This window comes from Caenorhabditis briggsae (assembly GCF_000004555.2).
Source record: "Caenorhabditis briggsae complete genome, chrI, whole genome shotgun sequence".
Lineage (NCBI taxonomy): Eukaryota > Metazoa > Nematoda > Chromadorea > Rhabditida > Rhabditidae > Caenorhabditis > Caenorhabditis briggsae.
In genome coordinates this window covers 8,319,756-8,338,010 of record NC_013489.2, presented here as the reverse complement: position 1 = coordinate 8,338,010, position 18,255 = coordinate 8,319,756, and the positions used below count along the sequence as shown (strand labels likewise).

The 18,255-nt window shown below is 36.7% G+C and overlaps 4 protein-coding genes across 4 annotated transcripts; 3 read left to right on the top strand and 1 right to left on the bottom strand.

The window, feature by feature from the left end:
• Positions 1-172: 172 nt before the first annotated feature.
• CBG25298 lies at positions 173-2,835 on the bottom strand (the record flags this gene model as incomplete). Its single annotated transcript, XM_045238441.1, has 7 exons — positions 173-214; positions 405-593; positions 1,216-1,335; positions 1,378-1,453; positions 1,502-1,894; positions 2,473-2,608; positions 2,706-2,835. 7 exons carry the CDS (start codon positions 2,833-2,835, stop codon positions 173-175), a joined length of 1,086 nt encoding a protein of 361 aa, XP_045099259.1.
• A 196-nt stretch (positions 2,836-3,031) lies between these two features.
• Positions 3,032-9,287, top strand: CBG12214 (the record flags this gene model as incomplete). Its single annotated transcript, XM_002639814.1, has 13 exons — positions 3,032-3,191; positions 5,130-5,184; positions 5,819-6,053; positions 6,105-6,208; positions 6,254-6,350; positions 6,716-6,889; positions 6,935-7,101; positions 7,958-7,987; positions 8,389-8,462; positions 8,512-8,588; positions 8,636-8,858; positions 9,030-9,145; positions 9,198-9,287. 13 exons carry the CDS (start codon positions 3,032-3,034, stop codon positions 9,285-9,287), a joined length of 1,602 nt encoding a protein of 533 aa, XP_002639860.1.
• Positions 9,288-13,724: 4,437 nt separating this feature from the next.
• Positions 13,725-14,452, top strand: CBG25297 (the record flags this gene model as incomplete). Its single annotated transcript, XM_045238435.1, has 2 exons — positions 13,725-13,755; positions 14,262-14,452. 2 exons carry the CDS (start codon positions 13,725-13,727, stop codon positions 14,450-14,452), a joined length of 222 nt encoding a protein of 73 aa, XP_045099258.1.
• Positions 14,453-15,287: 835 nt separating this feature from the next.
• Positions 15,288-17,455, top strand: Cbr-csnk-1 (the record flags this gene model as incomplete). The annotated part of the gene is made up of 8 exons (XM_045238431.1): positions 15,288-15,459; positions 15,522-15,541; positions 15,730-16,089; positions 16,391-16,544; positions 16,612-17,018; positions 17,068-17,122; positions 17,170-17,228; positions 17,300-17,455. 8 exons carry the CDS (start codon positions 15,288-15,290, stop codon positions 17,453-17,455), a joined length of 1,383 nt encoding a protein of 460 aa, XP_045094791.1.
• Between the last annotated feature and the right edge of the window lie 800 nt (positions 17,456-18,255).

The window sequence follows — 18,255 nt, the reverse complement described above, 5'->3', positions numbered from 1 at the left end:
TCGAGAATTCATAGAAACAGTCACTAAATAGCCTGATAAATGGGTTTATTTCAAGTTGAAATGATTGTTCATGAACTGATAAACATGAATTCAAAAACCTAGAGAAATCAAATAAAAACTGTATGAATATTGAAAATTCAGATGGAAAAATGGGTATTAATTATACTGTTTATTACTCTTTCTTGGCGATAATTTCTTTGATTGGACCGTAAAGCTGAAATTCCAAAATTATTTCGATGTTGACATATGTAAAGGTTCTCACAGCAATTAACTCTCGTCTGAAGCATATGAATCTTATATGATTGTTCAGCACTATTGAATAAAAAAGGCAAGAAATCATTCTCAACGTCTGGAAGAAATAAATTTCAACGGATTATACAGTAATCTAACAAACCTGCTGTAGCTATTACTAGTTTTTCCTTCGTTGCCACTATATCTCTAGTGTCTAACCCAATCGATCGCTTTGAGTTTCTCTCCATTATTTGCAAATTGTTTAGAGTTCTTCGCGTTATTTCCTCATAAGTCGCTTGCGCTAACAATTGAGCTTCTCGTGCATCTGCTTCTTGCTGTTTCCAAGTTTCTAGTTCGTTGTCCTGGAATATAAAAATTAAGAGACTGTTTTTCAATAATACAAGCCTCCTGAAAACCGATTTTAGCAATATGAATTATCTTGTTACTATGATCATACGCAGGGTGGCTCATAATTACCCGGACTTAAATTTGTACTAGCATTAAGCTTGAGAAAAACGTTGTACTGGGCTCAATTCTAGAGTGCAGAAAAGCAAATAAATCATCAGTTAACTACCCAAGTTTCAAAATATTTGATAAAGTTTGAGCTGAATTATCGCTTGTCCAAGTGGCATCATGAAAATCACGACGGCGTGCAAGAAACATTACATAGTTAACCTTTGTACAATCATAACAATACCTAGACTTGGGGAATCGCTTTCAAATTTTTAGTAGCTTTGAACCAAACGGATAATCACACTTCTATCAATTTTCGTGCTTCCAACTCAATAATGTCTAAAGATATATCCTTTTTTAGTCCGAGTACTTATACGCCACCCTCTAAACTATTTTTGTTAGATTGCATATTTCAGCAACTTCTGAATTTATTCAAATCTTCAACAAATGTTTCTGTGCATTCCGTTTTCCAATGTGTTTCTGTTTTGATGCTTTGTAAAGTTGCATTATTCAAAACTTGAGCTATATTACCTTTTCATCCATTTTTCTCTTCCATTCAGCCGACTCTATATTCTGTTTCCGCGCGACCGCCCGAAGCTCATGCTCCGTCGCTTCCGCAGTCTTCCGCATTGAGTTTATAGTGTTCTCGGCCTAAAATTTCCGTTTTTCCACTGAAAGAGAATCAATTCTAACCTCTAGATTAATAGTCGCCATCTCAATTGCAGAGTTGGCTAACTCCTTAACCAAATCTTCAAATTGTTGATCGAAACTCTGAAAGTTTTAGTTCTATAAAATGGAATACGGTTCAGAACGTTACATCATCCGTTTGAACTCCACTGTCCACAATTGGATACACTGGCCTTGAAGACGATGGAGGAGTTGCAGTTTGTGATTGGACCCCGTATTTACTATGTCTTCGAATCGAAGTTTTTCCATAAAGATCAGGTGCTGGAGCTTGTTCAAAGTTGACAACAACTTTGACTGGGAACTGACTAGAGTCTTTGGCGAGTTGTTGGGTTGTTCCTGGAACCGATTTTTTATATTAAAAGTATGGTTCGATACCATACTAGTATTACCAGGTTTTGTACTGGGAACAGGCATAAATTTGGCAGCAGCAAACGATTTTGATCCACGGGTTTTGTCAATTGAAACACAAAGAGCTGAACCATTTCTTGAAGATATTTCAGGTAGATATGTTGATGTGAACCGTCTGAAAAGTTCTTACAAGTTCTATAATATCTAATTTAGTCGGTCTAAGAATTGTAATCCTGAAAGGAACTAAGTCAGGGCCTGCCAGGACCCGTTTTGGGCCCGTTTTCGATTCTGGAAAAATGATTTTTTGTTTTCGAACTTTTGATCGGCAATCCTGGAAAAAAAAACAGGCCACAACAAAAACATGTTGCTTTTTGATTCAAATTTCCATAAACAGATTGACACAGTTTACCGCTAATCTGTATATTTTTGTAATTTTTCAAAAGTTGACACACTTTCAAATTTGAATTTCGACCGAGTAAACTTTTTGTTATTGTTTTAAAAAATCGAATGCAAATTTTCCACCAATCTTGTTTTTTTTTCGATTTATTTGTTAAGCAGATTAGGATGGGAATTTTTCTTTCAATGAGATATACAAAATATATCTCAAACGTATTTTAAGCAATCAAAACAGCCCATCACTTCTTTTTCTGCTAGACATCAATTCACAAATATAAAGTGGCTGTTGTCCGGAAGTAGGCATTGCGTGACGAGAGCCAATGAATTTGCATGTAACACAATTTTCGATTGACTTACGTTTTTGAGGATAAAGCTGGGAGAAGCGAGGATGGCGGGTTCGATTTTCTAGGTACAGGAACACGTGGCAGAATCGTATTCAGCTGTTCTCGAATCACTCCAACTCGATATTTTTTCTCTTTTAATTCAACTTGTTCTGCTTGTCGAGCCGGAAAAGAAAACGATGATTTTGGTCTTTGCGGAATACGAGTTTTCACTCTGATTTCTTTTTTGAATCGGGAACTTTTTCATACTTACTCTATCATGAGCCAATCTTCGATTCGCAAAAACAGATCCTTTATAGACTCGAGGGTCTGCAGTTATCTGAACGGGTTTTCTCAAAACATCCGAAGTGAATGTTGCATTTGAAGACGGACGACGCATTTCACGGCTCGAAGAGCTGCTCGTCGAGTTTTGAATAGTGGGCTGTGCAGAAGTATGTCGTGAAGGTACAAGTTGGAGTGTTCCATTTGCGGGCGCTACAACAAGGGGCGGGCATTGAACCGCCCTCCTTTGTCGATATATACGAGTGTCAGTTGTGTGTTGAGAAGAGGAAGAAGAAGAAGACGTTTGGATAATGATGCGCTCTTCGATCTGTGTTGGTGGCGGTGCTGACTGGTCGATTCGCCTTCTTTTCATCCTTTATTTTGTTGGATTTTGTCAATCAGCTTCTTCGTTTCTTGCATGGCAAAAAGCCACTGGTCAGCAAATCGAAAGAGCCAGAATCATCGGAATTCAAGGTGAGTTTTGTGGTTTCTGGAAACTTTATTTTATAGTAGCTTAGTTTATCGTTGAAAGAATATTCGAAAAGTTAAACATCTGACAAGGGAAGGTTTTTCAGACAACGGTTGAGAATTCGCTCAAATTTTGTACAAAGGTACTTTCGAACATGCTGAATCCGAATCCAAAAAAATTTTCAGCCCGTTCTCAAAAGGAGCCGAAATATGGTCTCTGAAAGTGCTTTTAGTATTAAATTTTGAAAAAAAAAAACAGGAATTTTTCGAGATTAAAAATTAGTTTTTCAGGATTTGCTTGAGTGCGAAACTCATTTTTGGACATTTTTCTATCTTCTAAAGTAACTTTTAAACATTTTCAAAAAAAATTTTTTTTTTGAAAAATTTTGAAAAAAATCACCATGGGGTCTCCCACACTTTGAAAATGATTTTTTGAAAAGTGCGAAAAAATGTTCCAATTATTCAGAAACGATAAAAATAGCATTCTGACAATTTTTTTCAGCCCAATGTTGTCTTTGGGCTCAAAAAAATATATAAAATCTGATTGTTGTTAGAACTTTGACAGTTCCTAATTTCTGAAATATCGCTTGAACTTAACTGAAACCTATAGAAATAGCTATTAGGTAAGAATCTAGGTAAGAATCTTGTATGTGATCGATTTGACAGTACTCTACATCAAAAACAGCAAAATTGAGCAACTTTCAGAGACTGAAATTTTCGTTTTTAACGATACGAGGATGTAAGAACCGGCCGAAAAGACCATTATCTATATTATCCTCAAACTCTCATGAAATCTTTTTTTTTCTTTGAAAACTTTTGAAATTAATCAAAAAATGTCATATAGTGCCTAGGGGGGCAAACTTGGAATCAAAAATTAGTTTCGAAAAAGGCAAAAAAAGTTTTACCACAGTGGGGGTCGAACCAGCATAGTCAATCCTAATGAGTCACCCAAATTTTCAGACAAAGTTTTTCGGCCTGGGAGTGAGAACGGGCTAAAAATTTTTTTGGCATCGTATAGAGCATGTCTTAAACTATAAGTATGCAGATTTTGAGCGAATTCTCAACCGTTGTCTAAAAAACCTTCCCTTGTGAGAGATTACGGTTGATTCAAGAAAATATACTTAAAACCTTGTAATAGAGGGGCCCCCACACTGTCAAGTTCGAGCTCAATTATCTCAATTCCTATGCAAGATATCAAGAATTTGTCAACTAACAAAACACTTCTGATATTCTGATGAACCATTTATCAGTTGACAACTTTTTTATCTTTAAGGAAGGAACCCAGAAAGAATGGCTCAAAGTCAGAAGTTAGGGGCTCTTCTATTGAAGGTTTCGCGGTAGTATTTTTGAAAACATTTATCAAAGTCGAAAATACACTTAAAATCAGTGGTTATCCTGCAAAGAATCTATTGTTTAAAGAAGTTTTGACTCAGAATCTAATAAGTAATGTGATGGGCTGTAACACTTTTGTCATTTTTTTCAGTTTTAATTGTTTCTATAGAAGATGACAAATTAAGAAAACGTAATATCGAAGCTAGAGAAAAACCCCCAAAATTTGTTTTAAGGAAAAAAAAAGTGACTCGAAGAGATGGCTAACGCTTCTATCAGAAATATGGAAAGAGTGACGAATGGAATAGAGAAGCAGAGATAAAAGGAGAGATTAGAGAGTAGGGAAACACTCGATGTATCCAAATGCAAATCAAGCCATACTTGAAAAAAAAGAGATAAGGAAAACACTAAATTATTATATCATTCATCTCTGTTTGCCATTCAGAATGCTGAAAAAGATTAAACTTCAAGTAAGAAAGGGTTTTCAAAGAGGATCAGTGTCAGATTTTCCCCCAATAAATAGGTTACTAATGAACTCGTAATCCCATTCTAGGTTTATTGAACATGCGATAATCCGTTCTTTGTTTCCAGAATAAATCGAATTCCATTTTTCAGCCCGGTACGTCTACTCACAAGCAATAAAGTCTGATGGATTAACGGAAAGAGATCGGTATGTGTGTGTGTCTATTTTTGAACTTTCATTTGATAAATTGCTTTCTAAAAATAGTAATCTCGTAACGGAGTCTCGTGACGTTATCACTCTCTCATCTCGAAATCATGCCCTTTGTCAAACAATAAAAAAAAGAAAAAAGTGTGAAGAATTTACACCAGAAAATATAACTTCCTGTGACAGAACGGGGTGACCACAAGAGGTTGATTGTTGATAAGCGAGGAAAATCTGGTTATGAGAATAAAAGAGAGAGGAAACAAAAGTTTATGTCGAATGACCAACTTTTCTCTTCGCTTATTCTTAGCTGAACGTTTTTGGTCTCTGTGACGATAAAGTTCAGAAGAATCAAAAACTATAATTCATCATCTGAATAGAGAACAAAAATAACAACCATTTTAGTTACAGAATCTGAATTTAGAATAAATGGAAGAGAATTAGTATTGTTGACTATTTTTTTGAATTTAGATTACACGATTTCTGATAATAACATAAAGTTGGAGTTGACAGAATGATGCATAACATTTTTCATATTCAGGATGAATTCCAAAAATATTAAATGATTCGCATCCGGTGAGCCGGAAGTATATTTAAAGACTTTATGATGATATACGTTTTCTAGTAATCATTTTTCCAGATTTCAAATGTTTTTTTTTTGTTATTCACATCGTTTCAGAAAACTTCTGTATCTCGATGGACTACAAAAGTGCAACTCAATCGATGACGAGCTGATTGCTAGTATTGATAAGAATATTGTGAAGAGAAGTTATAGAAAATCAGATTCTGATGCTCTCGAAAAAACCGGACTCAATCCATTTTTTGCATCTTTTGTTACTCTTCCAGCTGTTGATATAAAAAAAGTTGTCAACTTTGTGAGCGAACTTCTTATTTTTGAAAAAAATATCCAATGATTAATTTCATAGGCATGCGCAAAACATGAACAACAACTCGAATGTGGATTACAGTATGAAGGAGAACAGAAAACGAACCAAAGGATAGCAGAATTAATGGAAGATGGAGGAAATAGGCAAGATTAGTGGAAAAGTATAGTCGAGAAATAATCCCTTTTTAGACAAATGTTTGAGCATGAATGTGTTGATGAGGATTATGCGACAGACGTTTATCCGTGTCTCGGAAGAACTGACAAATGGATTGGTGCATGTGAAAAAGTTAGTTTCTCCGCTTCCGTTGTTTATCTGAAGCAGTACTATAGAATCTTTGTAACTCTGGAAATTGTTTTTTTCCTCAAATTGACTTACCGTAAAATCTGTGATATGAGGTTCCCCACGCTGTGACGTATGAGCTAGTTTATCTCAGTTTTTGTGAATGATATCAAAAAGTGATCAACTAACAAAATGTGTTTGATATTATGATAAACCATTTATCAGTTGACAGCTTTTTTATCTTTGACAGAAATCGAGATAATCGGGCTCAAAGTTAAAAACCAGAAGGCCCTTCTATTTCAGTTGTTAGGGTACTATTTAAAACATTTAAGGCTTGAAGTGAATACATTTCCCAAAAGTTGTGATTCCAGGAAATTTCCGAATATTCAATCCTTCGAGAGAAAGTGAACAACAAAATCAATTCGGTCTACAATTCAGCGATCCAAACTGTCAAATCAATGAATGAAAATCGGGAGCAAGTGTTCACGGACACTATGAAATTAATAAATTATGCAGAAGGATCCAAATGCCTTTCGTTCAAAAAAGTGAGTATCAAATCTTCATTGGTCCTCTTTAAAACCATTTTTAAGATGCGGGTATGTCTTCTCCAACAATTGGTTAACGTTTGTGGAATCGAGACCGCCCGTGCTTTGAATACATCGCTGTCTGTTGGTTATTTGACATCAGAAAGACCTCCTCGCCTTCAAATGGATTTTCAAAATTTCTCATATCCAGTTCATCCATTCTGTGAAAAATTGTAAACTGTGTTATATGTAAATACGTGTTTGCTCATGTTGTACGCTCAAGGTGCTAATTGACGGGTTTCGTGTTTGGAACCACATTTTTTATCAATAAACTTTCTCTTATTTTTTTATAGATCATATATAGACTTGCATCGGAAAGATTATAACAAAACATAGTTTTAAGTTCCAAGAAAATAGCACAGCACAAATAAAGGGGCACTATTCGAACAGTGCTGAACAAATGATAATGAGGGAAAACCGTCGACGGGCTGTTGACGGATGAGCTGAACTCCATGGAAAGCCGACTTGAACGTTTTGATTAGAAATCAGTCTGAAAACAATATTTCATGCTCATAACAGATTATAGAATAAAGATACATAGAAGCTAATTTTCTCACATCAGACCATCTCAAAAAATAGATTCTTAAACGACTGTTACATGAAAGTCAAAGAGGCACTGACTGGTCACTGATGACTGATGAGCTGACCACAAATTGCAAAATCTCTGCAGAATGCAAAATTTGGTTGAAAAAATATGTATCTCTTAAAATGTCGTAATGTGCCATAGAGGGGTCTGGGAATCTAAAAAATGCGTGATTAGAATCATTCATTCAAAAATTAGAATCTAAGGCTGGGTTGGTGAAAAACGGATGACTGACAGTCGAAGATGCACTGACTGGTTTCTCTTCTTCTTTTCCTAAAAATTCAAATTTGAAAAATATCGGAGTAGTTATTTTGAAAAGAATACACAATCCACAAAAATTATTTGGACTGCCGAGTGTTCTCTTTTCAGCAGTCCCCTTCCACATGTGCCCATCATTTGGTGAAAGAACGTTGTTGACTGTCATCCAGCATAATGCATTTTTTCAGATTCCCAGACTCCTCTGTGACTTTTCTGATGTAATAATTAAAAAAGTAATTTTAACCAAGTTTTCCATATGCAAACTCTCGGTCCACAGTCATCGACTCGCCAGAGCCTCTTTAACTGTCATTTAGCAATTTTCTAATAACCTATTTTTGAGGTGGTTCGACGTGATGAAAAATAACTTCTATCATTGTTCTATAATCTAGTGCAAGTATGATATTTAATTTGTATTCTTGCTGATTTTCAATCTGAACGTTTAAGTCGGTTTTCCAAGTAGTTCCGATGGTCCGTCAACGGCCCGTCGGTTCTCCCGGATTCCAACAAGCAGTCATTCACTAGTTTTCTCCTGTTCAGCTGTCATTTAGCACTACCCAGAGTGTTGGTCTTCCGTGAAAATCAGCAAAAAAGAAACAAAAAATCATTATCATTAAAACAGCAATAATTCAATTATTATCATTTCACCATTTTTCTTCATCTTGTCCAAATATTTTGAAGATACAAAAATGTTCGGTAGGTTGTTTTAAATAGAAGATTTTTCCATAAAACAATTCCTCTTCAGATAATTTTGTTTTCAATTTTTTCGCTGTTCTCACTCTCTCTATTTTGATGGCTCTATGCGGGAAAAATCGAACTACAGTAACTCTACGCTTTTCAAATTGTCTTTTTTAAAGTATAAATTATAGGCTCGAAATGTGAAAAAACCGTATTCGAAGAGTCCTAGTAAAAAAGAAAAATCATCAAAACCGAGAATCACAAACTCTGCAAGAAGTACAAAGAAATCAAGTGATGTTCCAAAAGTTGTTGGATGTCAACCAACTAGAGAAGATGAAGGACTGGATAGCATTGATACACATACTAAAACTTTGAGCGATGAGAAAATCAAGACAGATCGAAATTCACAACAAAGTAAGTAAAAGCTGGTTAGTAAGAAGAGCGTTTGGAAAGTTTTAGATGCCATCAACCGCTCTTCAAAGCAAAAAGAAATTCAAATTGAGCAAAAAGTTTGGACTTTTTCTCTCAAGACTTTCTGATTTTTTAAAAACTTTCAGTCATCCAACTCTACTAAAACTGTTTCGGAGAAAAAGAAGAAGACGTTGTCTGACGAACCGTCGAGAAAGCGTGATTCGAGTTTTTCGGATAGTATGGATGAGTCTGAAAACGATTCATTGGAAACCATCAAGAAAACTGGAAAGGTAATAGTTTGAAGTTGCTCTGCTTCGTTTTCATCTTGGAGTTTATTTGCAGAGTAGTAAAGATGAAGAAAAGAGTTCCAGTCGTGGATCCATCCGAACGGAAGAAGATAATCTTACTAAAACGAAATCTATCGATGAATAAACTTGTATTTTTTTTTTGTATTGCATTAAAATGTTTTAAAAGTTATGTACATATTTACCTAATTTTATTGCGGAAAAATTCAAAAAATATATACTAAAACTACAAAAAAGGCCGATGAAAGTTAATAAGATGGCGAGTAGGGATCCAAAAATTCGGGGACCCCTTGTAAACGAATTTGACTATCTTTTTTTTAAGTGCATTTTTTTTTATATGATGACTAATGAATCTCTCGGAAGTCATATTTAGGTCATAATTTAAATATTAATGCTTCGTGATCCACGCCTTCCTGGTTCCATATCTCTTCTCAATCTTTCTTCTTTTACTCTAACACCGCTACCTGCCATCATTAATTATTCGATTCCCTGCCGGTCTTTCCAACTGAAGAAACAGAAAGGGGGAAAAAAAAAAGAAAAACGAGGTGGGCCACTGTCTCCAGAAAACAATAAATTATTCGTGTGAACAAAGACAACCCTTTACTAAGAAAAAAAAAGAAAGAAAAGATGTGTACGATGTTCTACCCCGTATTTATCTCCATCCCTGAGTTCTATTTCTGATCAGCTGACAGAGAAGAACGGAGCCATTTACTAGTAGAACGTAGTTTCAGCATTTCTTTGCAATATATGTACTAGGATACTGTAGTTATTGAACCGTTTAAGAACTGATATTGTTTTACAGATGACAAGTGTATACAACCTGTAACAGAAGTGCCTTTCTGCGCAAGATATCAAACATTTTTCAATGAATAAAATGTTTTTGATATTATGATAAACTTTTTATCAGTGGACCACTTTTTCATATCTTTGACAGGAGCCGAGATAAATTGGCTCAAAGTAAAAAGTTAGAGGACATTTCTATTACAGAGGTTACGGTAATTGTCAATACCCGAATTCGAAAAATTATTATGACAAAATCAAGACATAAGAAATAGTGATCTTTGTATTTCGAATTTGACGGTATATGTAGATCTCAAATCATGGCTTCCGGTTTCTATTTTGTCACATCTGTACTCCAACTGCAGCACTTGCTCCAACTAAAATCTGTCTTCTGTTTCTATTTTTCTTCTCGATTTTCATCCAGAAGACTCTTCATTTTAGTCCCCGGAGACCGATAGTCATCCCATCAAGCGCTCTTTGAACCGCCCAGAAAGCGTGAAAGCGAGAAGCTCGTCTTTCCGCTATTTCACGCCCTTTCCCTCATTTTTAGATGCATTTTCAACCCCGAAACATATCTCCCCTTCCATAGCTTCTGTGGGTGGATGCTCTTCTTCTTTTTCTTCTTTTTCATGCTCTTGCTCTTCTCCATTTATTTCCGGCGTCGTGCACACTGGCACGCAGGGCGCATCTTCTACTTCTTCCTTGTTTTTATCCGATGACTCCACACTTAGTTTAGACTTCATCTTCAGTTTAGTCAATTTGAATTCGTTAGAAATAACCTAACGACTGTTATCGGCTTGATTGGTTCAGACATGTTTTCCTATGCTCTCAACAAATTCTTTGTTCAAAATATCACATTATGAAGTACCTAACTGCATCTGCCTGGGGCTTCATGCAACTTAAGAAATCTAGGATACTTTTGAGAAATGCCTATTTCCAATGCCTGCTCATGTCATATGAACTTTTGTTGTCATCATCCCCATTCGATTCTCTAAAAAAGAAGGGCTGGAGAGTGGCAGCAAATCAAACTTCCCCTCCTATCAAATATGTATTCTGAGGAGAAGAAGAAGAGAGTATAAGCCCCACGAATAAGAGAAGATGAATTTCTCTGATCGAGGATTCAGCCTATCCTAATCTTTCTTCTAATTTTATATTTGTTAACACGAGTGGTTATTGAAGACTGCTGGATTAGGCACTTCTATCTTCTTTTTCTTATCAATTTGATATATTTCCTTGGAGCTAGAGATTCGAATGTCTTCCTGAATAATTTATCATTTTTCCTACTCTATCGTCACACGTTTTTAGGACTCATTGAAAAATGATATATTTATCTGGAATTGATTCCTCATCTCTGTCCTAAAAAAGGCCATTTCAAAATATGGGTCCTATGAAAATATCACGTCACAGTTATACCGTAATTATTTTTGCAAAGATTTCTCAATTAACAGGGTGAAAAATTCATATAAAAAACAGTGATCGTAATTTAAGGGTAAAATCTTTATACTGAACTGAAGGTAAAACTGAAATATAAGTTATCAAGTTACCGTAAACATCCTAATAGAGTGCCAACCAAACCGTCAACTTCGGGACCACATATCTCATTCCCTGTAAAAGATATTAAAAACTGGTCGACTGGCAAAATGTTTATCAGAATGTCAAAAACATTAAGCCAGTTCACTACTTTCTGATATCTTTCACATGAACCGAGAGAAATGGGCTAAAAATGAAAAGTCGGTTGGCACTCTATTAGAGTGTGTAAACACGATATGCCTTATTTACTGATGGAATCGAATACTGTATTGCGTTTTTATTATGGAGTTTAGACTTCCCGATTTGGATGATTTGAAGCAACGTTTATTTTTGATCTTCTCTTTTCTCGATGCAATTGAAGAGTTATTAATGATCTTCAGTAATTTTCAAAATAGGTATTTTGTTCAAAAACATGAAGTGTGAATAATACCGATAATTGAGGGATTTTAAATGCTCTATTTGTTTTATTGCGGGATAGGGGAGACCCAGAAGATACCAGCAGTAAACAACACTTTCTTATTTTTCGTTTCTCTCACACAAAATAGTTGTTGAAATGCGGCGCCGGGGGAGGAGTCTGCGTCTCTCGAAAGCCCAAAGAATAGTGTGAGGAACAGAGAAACGCAGAGAAAAGGCGTCCGATTTGTCTGTGTGTGGTGTCTGTGCTGCTACTGCCGCCGCCGTTGTGTTCGAGACGAGAGAAACCGAAAACGCTGGCAGAGCGGCGCGGCTCGCGTTGCGGTTCACTTTTTTTTTTAAATTGGCGTTCGTTTTCGACGTCCGACATCTTCCGTTTCCGGATATTTTTCAACAGCGATGCTCGTTTTTTTCGTAGTTATTTTATATAAAGCAACATAATTTTCTGATAACTTGTAAAATTGAGTCGGAAACCTTCCTTGCGCGCTCTAAAAATGCAATTTTACAATTTTTTCGTCGCGAAACCTTCAAAAGAGCTCCGGCAATAGTGTGCGTTAGATTCTTATTTCTAAATTATATTTCTATGAAAAATGTATGTTATGCATTTACTAAAAGATATTTAGAAGCATTGACTTACAACTTTGCGAGTTATTATTTCCTTAAATTATTTTTTCAACTAAACGTCGAGATACTTCCTATCAACCTGCTTATAAATATACATTTTCTATATTTAGCTCTTTGATATTCTCTTTAACTTCCATTTCATCCCCGTCAATGACTTCCTCAATTTATATGTCAGCCAGATTGATCGAAAATCCTATTCGACAATGACATGACGACAAATAGACAAATGCAGGAAAGTCAGGCTCTTGTTGTGTCGAAAATTACATAAGACATTTTTTCTTGCCAATTTAATTTTGTAGGTAGGGGAAAAGCTATTCACAGACTATATTTTTTTCTCTGAATCATGGAATCTTCTGTTTTGTTGTATACTTAGGTAAACTCCATAAAATTCTCCTCACCGGGAGCAATTAGAATAGAAATACGTGTTTTTGTCAACAGCTCAACCGGAAACGATTGAGCGGTTGCCAAAAATCTTAGAGCAACGATCTGTATTTTGGACACTCCATGAAACTTTCAGCAACAATATTTTTCGTATAGTGATATATCGTTTCTCAATTCCTTCTGGTCTATTGTCCTACTCTTGGCTAACTTTTAAAAAATGTGTGAACTAGATGGATATGCCTTGTGCGTCGTAATCAACTGAAGAGTCTACGCTCCGCGTTTCTGTTTCGAGTGGTTTCCTTCCGCACTTCTTCTCTTGTCTTTCCGCAGCCATCCGCGTGTATTTGGCGGTGATCTCTTCCAGGTCTAGGAGTAACTAAGCTTCAAGTTGTTCTAATGACTAACTATACTTTCCCAGTTCTTTATCATGTTTGCTGCTGTAGTTATTTTTTTCATAAAGTAGTTCAATAGTACATACAACTTTTTTTTTGAATTCACAAAAGCGAAAAAATCGTGCAAAAACGCTTCCTATGCGGAGAACGTTCCTCTGAAGTTACCCAGTCCGTTTTAAGAGTAATATTCTTTACAAAAGAAGGGTATTGATACGATATCACAGTAATATCAAAACACTTTGAAATTTCCACTTTTTGCTGATGCCTGAGTCATCGTGTTTGAAGTCTTGCAAAAACGAAAACCAACGCTTGTATTCAACTCACAAGTATTGATTTTTATCAAATGTTTTACACTCTTTATTTTTCTGTTCCTATCTGTTCATATCCGTCCATCGTACTTTTTAACTTTCTTCCCCTCCTGCTTGTCATATTTTCTTTTAACTATGTCCTTTGTGTCTGATAAACTTCATTTTCGTACGGTATCTCTTTCTGAAAAACAGGTGACTGCACTACCACCGATGGTCCGTTGAAAAAGTTCTATCCACGGGAGCTATCGCTGATTCAGAATGATTCTCCTTAGAATGGATAATAACAAAAGCCGCGAATCATCGTCAGACAGGTTTCAAATATTCTGGAAGCGCGAAATTAGTTCTGAATGCTGTCTTTTTGCGTGCTTAATCTCCTAGTGCTCGCTTCTTGTTACCGAATTGGCATTCCTACTGTACTGATAGTGTACTGAATTCTCTCGGTTTCTGTTGTTTTTTTTTTTCGTCCGCTCGGCTACTGCTCCTACTATCTCTGCTGCACGGTTCCTGTTGCTATCTGCCGAGTGACTCATTTTTCGCCCCTGGCCTTGAATGTAATGCCTATTCCTCTTTCTCGATTAATTTGGTGTTTTGTCGTCGTCTTCAAGAAAGTGGCTTCATCTTCATCATCTCCTTCATTTCATCGTCGCGAAAAAAGATGCGGATTATGTGAAGGAGACGCAGGCACATCCAATGCGCTCGCCTCTTCAACACATACCCACTGCCCCGACTCAATTTTATCGATTTTCAATTTGGTCGCTGTGCCACCACCCTCTACCTCTCTTACTCCACAATCCCTATTCTATCTCCTCTCGTTCTCCTCTTTTCGGCCGCTTTTCCCTTCAACACCCTTCCGTCGAATCTAGGTATGTGTGTGTGTGTGTGTGTGGGAGTGTGTTCGTTTTTCCTTATCACACAGTTTTTTTTTATTTCGATGTATGTTTTATACTGTTCAACCGGTGTCCACCGATCAATATTTAAATTCAAATTTTATTGTTCAAAACTCTCTGCGGCTATTATGAAAAAAAAAATAATAAATCAGCAGATGTAGAATTTTGGTGAATTATTTACGCCTTTTTCCCTTGATCGAGTATTTTTTTTTCAAAACTGAGTCAAACAGAAAGTTATTTTGCGAGTATGTTCGATTTGTTTTCTCTCTGAGTTATGAATTTTGGATTATCCACAATGCATATGAGTAGTATCTATTATATCGGTCTAGTAAGACACATGATGACTGAGAGAGCGAAAGATAGATGGAGCACGCCTTTCTTTTTTCGTTTCTTTTCGTTCTGATAAGAATAGTCGATGTCACCGTCCGCCTCGTCCTTTCTTTTCTTCTTCCTTCTCGATTCGGTGGATGTATTGTGTCCACCTACATTTTCACCTACAACAAATCAAAAACATGAATGGGTGATACAAAACTGAAAAAAACAGTACAAGAAAATTTTGTGGAGTTATCGCTACCCTAGTTTTTGCGTACATGATAGATTCTTTGGTCCTAAGTTGTGATTTGGTGAGATACAATTGAACCTGCTGTTTTCGTTCTACAAAATCGCGGGTATTGGTTTGCATAAACATATGGTATTGCGTTTTATAATTTTCGTCCTGTTTTCTGGTTGGTTTTTCTTGACTTGTGTTGACTAAATAATCAGTTCGCTTCGTCCCGTTCCGCTTGTTGATCTTCAAAGCTAATTATTTTTAATGTCACAATTTCAGACGGGTGTCGACGTCGACGCGGCCTCGTCAGGCGATCCTATCTGGCCTCTCACACTGGGCACCTTCCGCGATGACGAACACACGCGGGAGCAACTCAGCCACCTCGGCGAGTACCACCAACTCGCAGGGTGTGCTCATGGTTGGACCCAATTTCAAGGTGAGCTAGTTTTTTTAACAAAAATTTTAAAGTACAGTATCATTGAAACCGTATTCTTGAAGATATTAATGTAGAATCTAACGCAGAATTTCGATAAACTTTATAATATTCTTTTGGTGACGAATTCTACTTTAGAAAACAGCTGAGTTGGGCGCTACTGTTTCGGTAATACTAGAAAAACCAATTTTTTAAAATTATTCAGGCATGGACATAAATTATTTTGTGATTGTTTTATATCATATCGCATTAATAACTTAACGAAATTTTTAGGTCGGCAAAAAGATTGGATGTGGAAACTTCGGCGAACTTCGACTCGGAAAAAACCTATACAATAATGAACATGTAGCTATCAAACTGGAACCTATGAAAAGTAAAGCGCCTCAGTTACATCTTGAGTATCGATTTTACAAATTGCTCGGACAAGCAGGTAAGAGAAATCAACTTACGGATGTTTTAACGCCAACAGAATCCCCGGTTGCAGAGGGTTTGCCTCAAGTGCACTACTTCGGACCGTGTGGTAAATACAATGCGCTTGTGATGGAATTGTTAGGACACTCACTCGAAGACCTGTTTGATTTGTGTGATCGTCACTTCTCCCTGAAAACAGTAGCCATGGTGGCTATGCAGCTTGTGAGTAATAACAGTGTTAAATCACTTACCGTAAACACTCTAATAGAGCACCACCGGACCGTCCACTTTGAGCCTATATAACACACTTCTTTTGGAAGATATCAAAAAGTTGTCAACTAATAAAATGTTTATCATGATGTCAGCAACATTTTATTAGTTAACCGCTTTTTGATATCGCAGAAAATGAGATACATGGGCTCAAGTTTGACTATTCGGGTGGCGTTCTATTAGAGTGTTTACGGTATATTTTAACAGAAACCGTTTATTAACAACACCTTTATTTTATAATTTAAATTTTCAGATCCGCAGAATCGAGTATGTCCACACAAAACACCTTATCTACCGCGATGTCAAGCCAGAAAACTTCTTAATCGGACGTTATTCCACACGCAAACAGCATGTTCTTCACATCATTGATTTCGGACTTGCTAAGGAATACATTGATTGCGACACTGGTAAGTTTTGATTCGTAGTACACCCTATAAAATTTACTCGAGAAATCTGCAATGAACTAATTTTCAGGAAAGCACATCGCATACAGAGAGCACAAATCTCTCACGGGTACAGCACGGTACATGTCCATCAACACACATCTCGGAAAAGAACAATCGCGACGAGACGATCTCGAAGCTCTCGGACATATGTTTATGTACTTCTTGAGAGGAAGCCTCCCATGGCAAGGACTGAAGGCAGATACATTGAAGGAAAGATATCAAAAGATTGGAGACACAAAGAGACAGACTGCTGTTGAAGTTCTCTGTGAAGGATTCCCGGATGAGTTCTCTCAATACCTTCGTTATGCTCGTCGCCTTGACTTCTTCGAAACTCCGGATTACGATTACTGTTATAACCTCTTCAAATCTGTCCTCGATCGGTTGGGTGCATCTTATGACTATGAATTTGACTGGACCCCAAAGCTTAACAACGTGGTAAGATAATGTTATTTATTCTACAGCCTCTCAAGTTGTATTTTTCCAGTCAACCCCATCAGGATCGCTCCATACTTCAGAGTCTAAGGATGTGAAGAGAACTGGTGAATAATAACTTTACAAATATGGTTGTATTAATAATACTTTCTAGATCGCGGAGAACTGAAAGTCAGTCAAGCTGCAGCTCATGCCCAATTCGGATCTACACAGGTAAGGCAATTGGATTTCCCTATAACATTAAAAATATAATCTAGCACTTTTCAATTTCCGAGTTGTTTCAGGTTATCAATTCAAATGCTGGTGAAGCTGTGGAAGAAAGCAGAAACACGGAAGGAAGAACTGCTGCCGGCGACAATTTGAGTGGCGAAGTGAAATGCTGCTGCTTCAGAAGACGCCGAAGGAAGCACAATAACCCTGCAGTCTCAACGCAAAAATAGCATATTCCATTTGTCATTTCACCTAGTCATTCTTTCAAATTATCCACTTCATCCCTCTTTTTCCGCCTCCAAATTCTTTCCCCGTCATCATTTCTGTGTCTGTGATGATCAATATGTGTAACTGTCGCTGAAGCGGCTTCTCATTTTCCCCCTACTTTTTATTCACTATTTTTAAACAAAAAAGTTGCTCCTCATCTTCTGGTAAGTTTTGTTGTTTTGTTATTCTCTATTCCGATGTTCCTCTTCTTTTAGTTGCTCACACCCATATATCCGAACTAAGGTGAAAGGAACTGGTCCTGTAGGAGTCGTGATCGGATTAAAGTTTCAAAAATACCGTTTATTAGTATGATATGATCGGAACGATCACATTTCCATATTTTATTATTGCATCTTCCGTATAGTACCCCCGCACTTTAACAATTCTATCAACATGTTTTCCAAAGAAAAACTTAAAGAAACCGATGTACGTTCCCATTTTCCTCTTTTATTCACACCCCCCCCCCCCCATTGGTTTTCGAAAAACATCACCTTTTTTCAAGCAGCTAAGATGATTTATTCTGACCAGCTCTTCAATTTTTGGCCTCAGTTTTGCTTTGAGAGATCTGTAATCGTTTCCGATTTCGAGCCAAATTCTCTATTGACTTACGTCACGGCTTCACTGAGAAATTGATCGTTTTCTTTTTCCAGCTGCTCTTCTCGTCTTACTACCTGCATTGCTTTATAGGAAAATGATTCCAAGTCAGCTGACATTTCGTCGACATCGTGAATTTCTTTTCGGTTCAGAACATGTCTCAACTGCT